The sequence below is a fragment of the Patagioenas fasciata genome, chromosome 1, assembly GCF_037038585.1.
Source record: "Patagioenas fasciata isolate bPatFas1 chromosome 1, bPatFas1.hap1, whole genome shotgun sequence".
NCBI classification, from domain to species: Eukaryota; Metazoa; Chordata; class Aves; order Columbiformes; family Columbidae; genus Patagioenas; species Patagioenas fasciata.
This window is the reverse complement of record NC_092520.1, coordinates 62,568,280-62,581,590: the sequence shown is the minus strand read 5'-3', so window position 1 is coordinate 62,581,590 and position 13,311 is coordinate 62,568,280. Positions and strand designations below refer to the sequence as shown.

Below are 13,311 nucleotides of genomic sequence, written 5' to 3'. Positions count from 1 at the left end.
ACAGTGAAATATTCCAGTTATTTATTTAATTGCTTCCAGGTTATTACATTTTATTGTAGTTTGTTGGATGCTTCTTCTCATAAATAAGACTTCCTTCCAGTTATAGATTGGAAAAGAATAAACTGGGATCTCCAGCGAGATTATTTAAGATTATTTGAGATTATTTAAGAAAGATGCAAATCAACATAAGCATAAAGAGAATAACAATTCAGAAAATCTTGAGACTCCTTTAAAAATGTCAGTAGCTACATTTTAATCTGAAAATTGTCTTGCATAATTTACAACTTTCTTCGGTAAACAGGGAAAATCAAGCATTCCCTTTCCCATTTTGTCCTTTACAGACCTTACCCCACTGAAGAAAGATCAGTGGAGATGATGGCATAGAGCAGGGCCTTTTCCCTAAATGTATTGTTTGCAGATACCTATAGATTATCTAATTTAACCTTTGATTCACAGCATGCTAGTTTGTAATGTGCACTTAGATATAGAATAGAATATGCTAGAAGTTCACTGATGTTGACATTGCTGACTTAATTACCTAACCGAAAACCTCTCTTTCTGAAAGGTTTCCCTGGAATACAAGGAATCCCAGGACCTCCAGGTATGAATTTATGGCCACTGATTTTGTTCACATGTTTCCTGTGTTCTTCTTGGGTGAAGATTCCTGAGGGATGTTCTCCATAGCTGCTGACAGTTACTGCCCGACTTACGGCACACCCAGGCAGTGGCCTCTTCGGGGGTCTGATGATCCCCTAGACCCTCCTTGTAGGTTGCTTTTTTCGTATCTTTGATGTGATCCAGCCTTGCTCTTGGTGTAGAGCCCTGATAACTTTAAGTTGAAGAAGTAGTGCACAGAGGTCCTCAGAGATAGAGGAGGTAGAGAGTATGGCTCCACTGGGCAACAAGAGTTGTAAAATGTGAATATGTGTGTGGGTATGTCCATATGTACCTAACACATATGCAGATAATTCGTTTTGCTCTCACTTCAGCTCTATATGTGTTTGCATAAATATAATAAAACAAATTTTATAGGGAGAAATAATAACATTTACTACACTGAAGTAGTTCTTGAAGGCTTCCTGCTTCTTTCTGAGTCATGTCATCTAATAAAAGTTATTTCTTTTGCCTGCAAATGTTGCCTCTTTTGTAGTTTTAACATCTTCACATCCATGACAACACTATTACGTATATATGTATGTGTTCATGTGTTTGAACTAAACCATGATATTCACTTTTTAAAAATTAAGCAAATAATCAGTGGGAACCTGGCTCTATCACATCCTGCAGTGATGCTACTATTACCTCCTTTATTCACATTTTCTATCTTGACAGTGAGCTAAACATGAAATTAATGTGAGCCAGGGTCAGATAGTTTCCAGGAAATTTTTCACAGTTAAGGGAGGAGATACTATATACCGCAGGCTGTATAATAGTCCCTAAAGAATTCTGTGTGACAAGACGAGAAGAATGGTAGCCCGTAGTCTGTTATTACCCTACAGAAATTGAGATTTGTGTGACTTTCATATCTTCCTTCAGTGTTACAGAAGGCTCAAAATGGTTTAGTGATAAAGTCTAGCGATTAGTTGTGAACTGAAATATCTCATCAAAATATGAAGACCTGTGTGACTGTACAAATAGCTAAAAGGAGATCCTAAGTTGTTTTTTGGTTATTTTCTAGCTGTTTAATTGCTTCTGGTTTTTTTCTGTTGTTTGCTTATTATTCCTGCAGTTTTGGTTTTAGCATTCCTGAAATCTGCTAGCATTGTTGAATACTTATTTACTGAAATTCTTAGCTGTCACTTTCTAAGTGTGTTTAAGATTCAGTGTATTATGAGGTAAGGAAGTGTGTAACACTTTCAAAGTGTGATTGCCAAATTACCTCCTGTGTCACTACTATTTACGACCCAGCAAAAGTTGATTCAACTAAATCTCAGAAAGACACTTAGTACAGAATGAGTGTGTTTGTCTAGAGACCTAAGAGAAATTAATTACTCTGAGGTGTAGTGAGTATATAATCTTGATTTTTGTATAGATCACCAAAGTAAAAATACAGTCCCTCTTTTATTTTGCACTGACATTTCTTCATTTCTCTCTGAAACCTAATGGAAGCTATTGTGTTGATAATGTGACTGTCTTTTCACCTGTCCCTTTTTTCATGTACGTTTTACTCTGTCCAAAGGTCGACCACTTCCAGACAGGGTAGGATCACCTGGTGTTCCTGGAGAGAGGGGTGAAAAAGGTGAAAAGGGTTCTCCGGGATTCGCTTTACCCGGACCCCCTGGAAGAGATGGTTTCCCAGGTCCCCCGGGGTTGCCTGGCCCACCAGGTCCTCCAGGCAAAACAGGTAGGTGAAGCACTTTTCTGCTTTTCACAATGAAGACTCAGTAATGCTCATTGCATGCACATAAAGAAAAAGAGATGAGGTTATAAAAGCTGTACTCAGAATGCATCCGATTTGTTAATGGACCAAAAAAAGCTGTTCCATGGCGCAGCAAGCTGCTTATTTCCTTCCTGGGACAAGGATTCCTTGCTAAATGAATGTTTTAAAAATTTCTTCAAAAGTTCATTGTGGACTATTACAATATAACCAAATAATTGACCTTAATATGTATCAAATTCCTCTGTGTCTTAATGTGTCAGCCTAGAGATATTTGTAGTTTTTTAATAAAAAAAATCTAGATACTAATATTGTTCTTAGCATAAAAGATAGCTGTTCAATATCACAATTTATGAGTCTGCAGTACTGATCTATGTAACAGATTGAACAGGTGCAAGATCTGCAGACTGAGATAGTAGTCTGCTAGAAGTTTTTATTGTAACATGAAATTATCTTAGAGGAGAATGGGGTCAACACATGCTTTATAGAGGTAAAAGGAAAGCTAGTAATGATGTGACAAGTACCTAATAATATTAGTAGTAACGGCGACAGCATTGTACAGCTATGTATAAATAGTTTCTGTTAAAGCTTTTTTAAAGAGAAAAATATTTTGATTTTGCTCTACAATGAAGAAATGAAAAAGTACATATGGAAGTGGTCCATGCTTCATAGCTCTTTACAACTGATGTTTTAATTCTTATTGAAGGAAAACTTTTGCTATGGGTGATACTGATACTGTGAGTTAAGTTGTAATTTCAACAAAAAGAATAATATCCCTATTACGGTAGTTCAGGTAGTCTCAAACTATTGAAAGGAACATTATTCTCTATGAAATTTCTAAACTAAAAATACTTTGTTCAAAAAAAATTGAAGATGCCTAGTTGTTGCTGTGGTTGCCAATGAAGTAGTACACAATCCAGCACCTAGAGTATGGAATTAAATAGCTAAATCTTACCTTGCACTGGCATTGGCCAAAATGATATCTTATTGTATTGGGTCAGAACCTATGCCCTGTCATCAAACAGAACAAGCACAATTTGTATTCTCTTATCAAGCCTGCTAAGTGCTCTCATTCTCTACCTATTTCAGTTCCTAATGTATGAAGCTTCTTGTTTTCAGGAAGCTTGATCAGTGTGAAGTTAAATAGATGTTAACAAGTTGCTCTTAGCCTAGAAAGTTTCATAAAACATTGGAAACAAAAGTCAGGGTACAAAGAACTCTACTTAATGAATTTCTTTAGAACGTCAGTATTCTACATTCTCTTCAGAGCCAAACCAGCAGTTTTTCACCCACAGCACTTTTCTTAGCCAAATCTTACAATAAAAATAGATTTTATGTGAAAGTTATTTGTAACCTTATTATGGCAGAGCTCATCTTCTCGCTGTAATTCTTGAGGTTTCTCAAGCAGTATATATGGAATCAGAATCCAGAATCCCAGATAAATTTTTCAAAGGAAATCAAATGGAAAAGTAAAATGCTATCCTGACTTATCACTCTTCATAGATAAATTCAGCTGGGACATTCATAAATGCAGCCCTATAATGGAAACTTGCACTTGTCAAACAATATTTTTTATTGCATTTCTGTTGCAGACGGAATCGATCAATGCCAGCAGGGAGAACCTGGTGCACCAGGTACTCCTGGACTTCCAGGAAGAGATGGATTTCCAGGAGAGATGGGAGAGAAAGGTAATACTATTTTGAAGTTATTGCTTTCTAATGCTCTGTACCCTGGAGCCTGGGTATATAAAGAGGCTGAGCAAGTTAGGCTGGATCCAGAGAAAGTGCAATTGAAGTTAGTTAAACAAATAGTTCATGGACATCGAAGATGTTTCTTGAACCTTTGGTGAGTAAAAGAAGGAAATGGTGTATTGAATTGTGTGACACAAACTTCACTTATGTTTCACTTAGCCTACATGTTGCTGGAAAATGATAATGGGTGGCACAGGGTTGAAAGAGGGGCTGGGAAGGAGGAAGGGAAGGGAAGGGAAGGGAAGGGAAGGGAAGGGAAGGGAAGGGAAGGGAAGGGAAGGGAAGGGAAGGGAAGGGAAGGGAAGGGAAGGGAAGGGAAGGGAAGGGAAGGGAAGGGAAGGGAAGGGAAGAAGGAAGGGTTGAGTGTAGCCCCATTAAGTGTAATTCAGCTGTTTGAGGCAATTTTAAGATGTGAATTCTGAGATGAAGAATTAGAGAGGGGCAGATGAGTTGGGAATGGAAATGTTTTATGAATCATTGCCATGAGTATAATTGAAGCTAAAATTGTAGCACCTATAAATAGGATTGTCAACCATGTGTTTTAGCAGCATTGACTAAATGGATGTATGAAAAATGAGCTGCACTCATTTACACGATGGTTGATCCTTCCTAATCTCATTCTGCTCACTGCTTTTCTAAAACTGCAAAATTGCAGTGACTGCAGAGGTTCTCCTTTTTCTGCTTTATTCTTTTTATTCCTTTTATACTCAGTGTGTGTTTCTTTACTATTTGATTCTCTTCAACCTGGTCCCTTTTAAGTGTTCTGTTAGGATAAGACTTAAGTTGATTTTCATTCCATAAATTCTCGTTGAAGCCTGTAATTAAAAGTAGCACATTTATTTTTATTCTTTCAACATGAAGTGTATTAAATTGACATTTCTCCCTGAATCCACCTGCTTGCAGTTGTCTTATTTATTTTTTCTTTTTTTTTCTTTTTTTTTTTTTTCCCCCCAGGTGACAAAGGTGAATCTTGTGCCTTATGTGATAAAGTAGGACCTCCTGGACTTCCAGGTCCACAAGGGCCACCAGGTCCAGCAGGTAAATCTCATTAATTACCTGAAAATTAACTACGAAGGCTAAAATAAAAATGCAACATATATGATAAAATTAATTACTTTTTGTCTGACTAATCAAATTGTTTGTGTGACTAATGAAAGGAGGATGAAATGTTCCTATTTTCAGGCTGTTTCCAAACTTCTGATGTAATTGACGGGAATTACCAAGGAAGCAGAAATTGGCCATGTTGGAGGGTCTTTGGAAACTGTGACCCAAATTTTTTAACAGAAGGTTGTGAAAGTGAAAAATAACATGGGAAGCACTTGCCCTATGTGCCCAGGCTTGGCAGTGCTCATACACACGTTCCCAATCCTACCATCAGTTCTGTGGCCAAAGAATGTTACTGTTTTTCTGCTACCACATGAGAAAAGTGCCACGTACAAACAGTGATATTATGATATTATGCCTAATGTTTGTTTTAGTGGTGGTTAAGAAAAATTAATACAGTTTAGTTAGTTTCAGGACTGTAGTCGTTATATGAGAGGTCTAAATAGTAAGGTGAATTCATTCCTAAGTCAAATGAATCATCAGCTTCTGAGTTGATGAATGCAGACACATATAGCACATGAATCCAGACAACTTCACTGGCTTTAACAGCATTTTGTTGGTATAACTGGGGTGGAATGAGACACTTTGGGAAGGATCACAAAGGATTCACATAGCTATATGCAAAAGTATGCAAGATATAGAATTGTATTTTTGTCTCTCTGACAAGGTTTTCCAGGACAATCAGGTTTCAAGGGTGACAGAGGCTTACCTGGACTTGATGGTCTTCCAGGGGTACCTGTAAGTAATGCCTTGCCAAATGCTACATGTCCTATGAGCCATGCGATCAAAAACTATGTAATCATCAGTGTGGTTGTGTAATAGTTCTATTTAAAAACAGACGAGCACAGTGCTTTAGAATTCAGGAACTAAGCATAACAAAATAAATGAGGAAGCAGTGTGGTTGAGCTATGAGAGGGGAAAAGAGCTGTCAGAAATGGGCTGTATTTCTGTGTTTGCCCACCACATACTCAGCAGGACACATGCTTCTGGCTGAGCAAGCTAAGCAGTGGAGCTGGGTAAAAGGTAGGATTTTACAGGAAACAGATGCAGGTCTGCCCTGACCTTGTGAATCATTCCAATAACTCTTTGCTGTTGTGTACATATATATTGAGAGAGAGACAGTGCCATCTAGTGTAGTGTAAGCAATCTAACGTGTTGGCATGCAGCATACTTCTGCAGTTTGTCTGAATTTTGCGAAATGTGTGCAGGATATTCTGTAAAACATAATTAGTTAGCAGGAAAGCTTAGTACTTTTGAAAAAATAATGGAAGGCTGTGAAAATGGATAGTATTCTGATAATATGATCACTTGTAAACTACGTTGATGCAGCATAACATGACTCTCAGTGAGTAAGGCCAGATATCAGAAGCAGAACAGCCATAAGTATAACACTTATCTAAAATGTAACAGAAATTACTCCTAGATGCCCACTGTACTAGCACAACTGCATTTGATCTTGTCAGAGTTCACATGAGTGTTCCTATGTACACTGTTGTCAAGACCTACCTTAGCACACATGCTCCTGTAGTATAACGTGGATTTTGACACTATTCTTAATGTAAGAAGACTGAGTTTGTCAGAGTCTTCCCAGACCTCTTTATCCCCAAGCTGTTTTCTCCTTTCAGCTGATCACTTTTGGCAATATAACTTCTCAGTGACATCCGTGTGCACCAGCTCTAACACACACTGGAGTTAGGCAGGCTTACTCTATCATCAGCAGTGAGAGGAACCTCCAGAATTTAAACCAACCCACCTGTATGGATTACTTACTCAAGGAATCTATTTCTCTCCCTTGAGTATAGATAAAGCCTAGATGCCTGAGTTTAGCCAATGAAAGTTAGCTAGTCTGTTCTCTATTTGCACCATGAAAAATAAGACAGTAAATTCAGTCCCTGAGTAATAATGTAATACCAAGGGGATCCATGAAAGAAACAGTGGAGAAAAATATAAGACACCTAATGTATTTCAGCTTTTTTCATGCCTGCAATTTGTTCTCAGCAGGTGTTTTGCCACACCTATATATTTTCCTTTTATTGCCTCTGAAGTTCTGTTCATGTCTTTCATCAGACAAGGACTGGCTGCTGTTCTGAATACTTCTAAACTTGTTTTGCTCCACCAAGTTCAGCCAGGTGGTGATCCAGCATATAGTTTAGCTTAGAAAAACTACACAGAGGCAAGCTCACATTGTTGGGAGCCATGCCAGAGCATCCCAGTCTGATCCAGGGCCCACCAAAGCTAATGGAAAGATTCCCTTTTGCTATGTTCTGGTTCAGGTTTATGCAGAGGGTAGACACCAGCCATAAGAAGTGAATGTTGCCTGTGAAGTTTGTGCTTTGCTACCCTCTGATTCACTTGAAATTAGAGAGACTGTTCCTGTGAGAAAAGTTCATATGAGTCCTAGAAAATATGTAGGGAAAAATTTAAATTCTGGAAATCATATAGGTTTATTATTAGGTAGGTAATTTCTTCTCAGAATAGCTTACAGAACTCCTTTCTGAGCATGTATGTAGTATTCCGATAGTACCAACTGGCTGTGATTGTTAATTGTACAAAATAAATGAACATTAGTGTCGAGGGTTTTAATTGCGGGGTGACAATAAAACCCTGGCAGATGTATTGTTCACCTCCTCTCCTCCCCCCTTTCCCCCTTTTGACCCTCCCTCTCCCCCCTTCCCACTAAGGACAGACGATCTGGAGGAAAAGAAGGACAAAGAGAAGAGAGTTGGAAAAATTAAAAATGTTTTACTAATGCTACTAATAAGAATAGAGAAAATAATACAAAATATGCAAAACCAATCTTGAAAGTCTCAGCAACTGCAGAGCCAGTACCCAAAGTCCTGGATTGGACTCTGCAGCCAACTGGAGCTGGATTCAGTCTGTCACTAGGCCTCAGTACGCAGGGACGACTAGCAAGGTCCTCTTCTAATGTCGGCCTAAGCAGAAGAAGAAGGGAGAAAAGGGACGAAATCTTCGTGATCTCCCACATTTATATGAAGTATTCCCGTGAATGGAATGTTATACACAATCGGTCAGGTTCTTGGTCACCTGTTTCTCGTTGCCCCTCTTGCGAGATGTGAATCTGTCCTTATCAATAAATTTGCATTCCATTGCTAGGTTTACCAAAACATGTATCTGGTTCTCCAGGAAAATGCAGCTAATATGAAAGCTTTAGCTGACAGGCAAATTCACTAAAAGAGAAACTTGTTTTTTAACAAAACCAGGACAGTTAGTAATGAATGGAAACATGTATTTGCATCAGCCAAATGTCGGAAATAAACTACCCAAGGCGAAGCTTTCAGCCTTCAATTAGCCTTAGCTCTTGTGCAGATAACATTTGTGTTTTGCATAAGATAATTTAGTTTTGTAGACAATCTACATATTCAATATTATAGTTGATGTAAAAGGTTTTGAAAGAAAGAAAATAAAGGGTGGGGCTTATATAAGCAATTTAAACCTGTAAATTTGGCTGAGTTTGTTTTTGCATACTGGAAGAGTGTTATTTTCCTGTACTAGTATTATTCTGCTGGTATTGTAAATTATCATGGAAATGTAGAGATACTTTTGTTGCATTTGCATCAGGGAAATAGGTTCCACAGTGCCACAGAATTCAGCATTTAAAGGTTAGGGCAGACACTTTAACTCTGAAAATGCATTTTTAAAAAGCCTCATTTTCCTTGATGCTGATTTTGTATAAATAGGTGCAACTGAAATCCAGGGGGTAGTCTACTGAAAATTCACAGTAGTTTTTTGTTGTCATGGTCTGCAGTTCTTGTGTAAGTGGTGTAAATTTATATGTGCCATCTCAAATTATATACCTGTGATATGCTAAATGACCAAATGGTCAAGATAAGATTTGCATTAATTCCTTATTCACAGTGCTGTGTCCTGGAAAATATTCTCATTTGACCTCCTCCATAATAAACTTAATGTTTTACTTATTTGAGCCTGTTCTTTTACTTCTGAAGATTTGTTTCCTTTTGTATCAGTTGAAGGGTTGCTAGGGCAACTGATGACATCTGAATTTATGCAATTTCAGGGGCCCCCCGGCACTCCAGGACTTATGGGCAGCCCTGGGGCAAAAGGAGAACCAGGAGATTTTTCTTATGACTCTATCCTGAAAGGTGAAAAGGGAGATCCTGGTTTCCCAGGACAACCAGGTACTCCTGGAAGAGAAGGCAGACCAGGGAAAGATGGATTGCCAGGTCTCCAGGGTCCAAAAGGAGCATCGGTATGTGTATTTCTTTATATATTGTCCTACTGTGTATTTATTTATGTTTGCATACTGTCCTATACATTCTGCCTTTCAGATGAGAATTCACATGCTTTTATGCCCTTATGAATGCTTTTGTTCATTGGCCTCATTCATTGTTCCACATTTTGTCCTTACCTTGAGTAGTTTATTCTTCCTCAGAGGAAGACTCCAGTTTCCCTGGAACTAGTGAGAAGACTATTTCAGAGTTATATTTTGACCCTTTTTTTTTTACATTTCATGCAGATAAACAATCTGACTCAACTAGTCAGCATTCAGGACTATAGAGCAAGGTTACTTGACCTACAAAGTTGTGAGCATGGACAGTAGTTCTGCTCCTTTCTCCCCCTCTCACAGCTTGATAGTGAGAACTGGCATGGATGACTTACCTGATGTCTGGAGGTGATTGAAGGAATGCAGTTATCCAAGTAGAGATTGTTAAGACAAGATTCAACTCTGTTCTAGCATACATCTCTTCTCATGGAAACTAATGCTTCAGAGTTTTCACTGACAGAGAGTTCAGCTGATATGGATGTGGAGTTAATGTGGTGCTCACATCTGCTCCCAGAGCAACCACTGGGAACACAGCCTACATGGTCCAGTTAGCTGCATTGTACGCTAAGATTTCCATGGGCTATTCCATGTGGAACCCAGTTCTATTTCCATTGAACTTGGTAATAAAAATTCCACTTTCTTCAGCATTACAGATATCTGTGCTAAATCCAAGTTACAATATTTTCAAAGAGTGAAGATTATGTGTTCTGTCTTGCCAATCGGGCAAGAAGTACACTTATACTTTCCAAAAATTAGGGTACAGCTGGCTTGAAAGGAGAACGTGGTCCCCCTGGCCAACCTGGATTCCCTGGAGTACGTGGTGAAAGAGGTTTTCCTGGCCCTCCTGGGATAGGCACTGCAGGTTTACCTGGTGACAAAGGAGACAGAGGCTTTGCTGGAACCCCAGGTTTACCAGGCCTTCCAGGTAATGCTATAGTATGCTTTAGAAAAAAAAAATGCCCTTTAAGTGGTACAGCTTAAGAGGATCACTGGAATTTAAAATTTAAATAAAAAGACTTCCTAATTTAAATAAGTGTTTGCTTTCAGCAGTAAAATTGCAAGTTTTCTTGAAGAGTTTGTTAGACCAAATGGGATGGTTTAGGTTCATCCTAAATGGAGTTCATCCTAGTTTTCTATGAATCTTCCATGAAAAAACTTCATAATAAGTCAGTTGTAATGGTATGGATAGACTAATATTGCTGGATGAGATGCCCTTTTGTAATTTCATTGCTTCCTGTACTTAGTACATGTTTACATTCACAGGAGCAAAGGGTGAAGCAGGACGAACTGTACCACTCCCTGGACCTCCTGGGGCGGATGGCCTTCCTGGGCCACCTGGTTTCCCTGGACCCCAAGGTACGGTAGCCTGTTAATCTTTATCTGATGATCATAATGGCTCTGTTCCCCAGAATGCTAACATTTATTTTGTTTTCACTTGCAAAGGTGACAAAGGGTATCCTGGGATTCCAGGTAGACCCGGCCTACCTGGAGAAAAAGGTGCTGTTGGGCAGCCAGGTATAGGGTTCCCTGGACCTCCAGGACCCAAAGGTAAGCTGGTGTAACTGAAGTGTGGATGGAGCCACGATTGCGTGACATTTGTGCGGTGCAGCTGAAGAACCTCCCATGCGGAAGTTCCCAAGCACCACAACCAACACTTCCAATACACACTTGCTTTGTGCAGTGATGTGGTGCAGATATAGTGTCAGAGCTACTTCCAGAATATAAGTACAGTACAGCAATCAAGGTTGTTGAGAGATGAGATGACTTTCTGGGAGATGAAGCACTGTGTGTGGTTGGTAAAAAAACATGCTGACATAACATTTTTGGGCCAGAGCTAGCAGCTCTGCGGTGTCCCAGGCAGCTGAGAATGGTTTTCTTAGAATACCAGCTTACTCAGCACAAGTTTAGTCTTCCCTGCATGGCCATTGTCAAGGTATGAACATAGCTTAGAGGGAGTCTAAATGTTCATATTCTAGTTTTGGATTTGTGGGAGATGTATTTCACAACGCTGCTATTCATTTAGAACTGGATGGCTGGTCTTTCAGCAGCCACCTCGATCGCCAGAATTCTTGTGTGTCTTCATTATTATTTCATTTCTTATGCTTCCACACCCCAATGAACTGGGAAGGTCAGAAAGAAAGACTTAATAAGGAGAAAGGGTAAATCTTTACCTGTGACCACCTCTGGTTCCTTTGAGACTGGCATGTGATGAACCTGAACAGAAGAGGTCTCTTGCATCTAGAAAGGGGTTGCTGTAATCTGTTTGATGCTAGCAAGAAAGGAATGACATATCAAATAAGTTTCTTTCAAGGGCCCTTCCTTGAATTCATCTCTGCCCAATGATTTTCCTGGGGTTTAGCCTAAAAGCTGGATTTCTCGCTCCCTAAGACCTTTGCCTGGGAGAGGAACTTTATCTTAATTTAGTGTGCTGGTGCTGAGTGAGTGCTATCTTTAAGTGGTTTGCAGAATGTTGTATGTATTCCTACCTTTCTTCCCAAGGTGCAGTGCATGGGCCAACTGTGGCATAGAAATCTTCTGTGTGCACAGTGGAATGTGTAGGACATGTCAGACGGCATATACTGAACAAAAGGTGTTGATTCACAGGTGGATTTGGTTGTATAACCCTCAGTCTGATGCCTCGCACATTAAGCTGCCTTTTCTGAAGAAGTCTTTGGGAACCCAGTTTTGCAGACAGGATGTTTCTCAATTACATGAACCCACAAGCTATTAATTCAAGAGGAGACACTCAGCATTTGTTTCTTCTGGGTTGTTGTCTCTCGTGAGAAGCCAAATGCTGCAGGAAGCTCAGCATTTGAAACTGTGGTGAGGCATTTGGGTGCTGGCATCCCTAGAAGTTTGGCATAGAAGACTACACAGAGCTTTTTAAACATGTCCCTGTGAGGATGTGAATAGTTCAGTTAGAGACTTGAAGAAACAGCAGAGGACGTTTACAGGCAGAGACAGTAATGATGTGAATTTTGTTTTGTTTTACAGGTTTCCAAGGTCAGCCTGGCTCACCTGGTCTGCCGGGAACTCCAGGAACCCCTGGCCTGGATGGTTTGCCAGGTGTACCAGGTTTACAAGGTCAAAAAGTAGGTGTCAACTACTGACATGGTTATCTGTAACTACCCATGTTAACAAGAATGTGTGAAATGATCCTGCTCTTAAAAAAAAAAAGAAGAATGTTGACCAAACTGTCCTTCGTCTTATGTTTCCCACTATGCACACAAAGAAACAAAGTAATGGGTGAAGATTTAACATGAATACAAAAGAGCTTACAGCTCTCCCCTGAAGTCAGTATAGTGCTCTGTGTAATTCAAATACAGTCAGTGAATTAATTCTTGGTTTTGATGTGTTGATCGGTTGTGTTTCTTTGGCTAGGGTGAACCTGGTGTGGGTCTCCCTGGCCCAAAGGGGTTGCCAGGCCCCCCAGGCCCAGCTGGCATCCCTGGAGAAAAGGGGAGTCCAGGACTGCCTGGCTTACGTGGCGAGCAAGGCTTCCCAGGCATACCTGGGCAGCAAGGATTCAGAGGTAACGTCTCCAGAAAAATACAGCTCCGTATTTCTATTTCTTTTTTTTGAAGTCCCTCCCCCATAGACAGAGTAAAAAAAACATATTCACCACTGTGATATCCTACCGATATCTCAGGGTGTTGCCCTTTTTCCTTTCCCTTGTTTTCTCCTGCCAACCAGCAACAGCAAATGCTGGCAGTGAGGAGCAGCCCTTCCTCTGAGCCGAGGCAGGAGGTTTTAGAGGCTGAAACAAGGTCTTGTTG

The 13,311-nt window shown here is 39.8% G+C and overlaps 1 protein-coding gene across 2 annotated transcripts in view; it reads left to right on the top strand.

Moving 5' to 3' along the window:
* The window catches only part of COL4A1 (collagen type IV alpha 1 chain), a 131,198-nt gene that overhangs the window by 86,959 nt on the left and 30,928 nt on the right, over positions 1-13,311 (top strand). For both annotated transcript variants that reach the window (XM_071807305.1, XM_065829657.2), the window contains exons 20-30: positions 566-601; positions 2,180-2,344; positions 3,970-4,065; positions 5,083-5,166; positions 5,900-5,970; positions 9,269-9,460; positions 10,292-10,460; positions 10,799-10,891; positions 10,979-11,083; positions 12,530-12,627; positions 12,917-13,067. In XM_071807305.1, the coding sequence (XP_071663406.1) occupies positions 566-601; positions 2,180-2,344; positions 3,970-4,065; positions 5,083-5,166; positions 5,900-5,970; positions 9,269-9,460; positions 10,292-10,460; positions 10,799-10,891; positions 10,979-11,083; positions 12,530-12,627; positions 12,917-13,067 (1,260 nt within the window). The remainder of the gene's footprint in view (positions 1-565; positions 602-2,179; positions 2,345-3,969; positions 4,066-5,082; positions 5,167-5,899; positions 5,971-9,268; positions 9,461-10,291; positions 10,461-10,798; positions 10,892-10,978; positions 11,084-12,529; positions 12,628-12,916; positions 13,068-13,311) is intronic.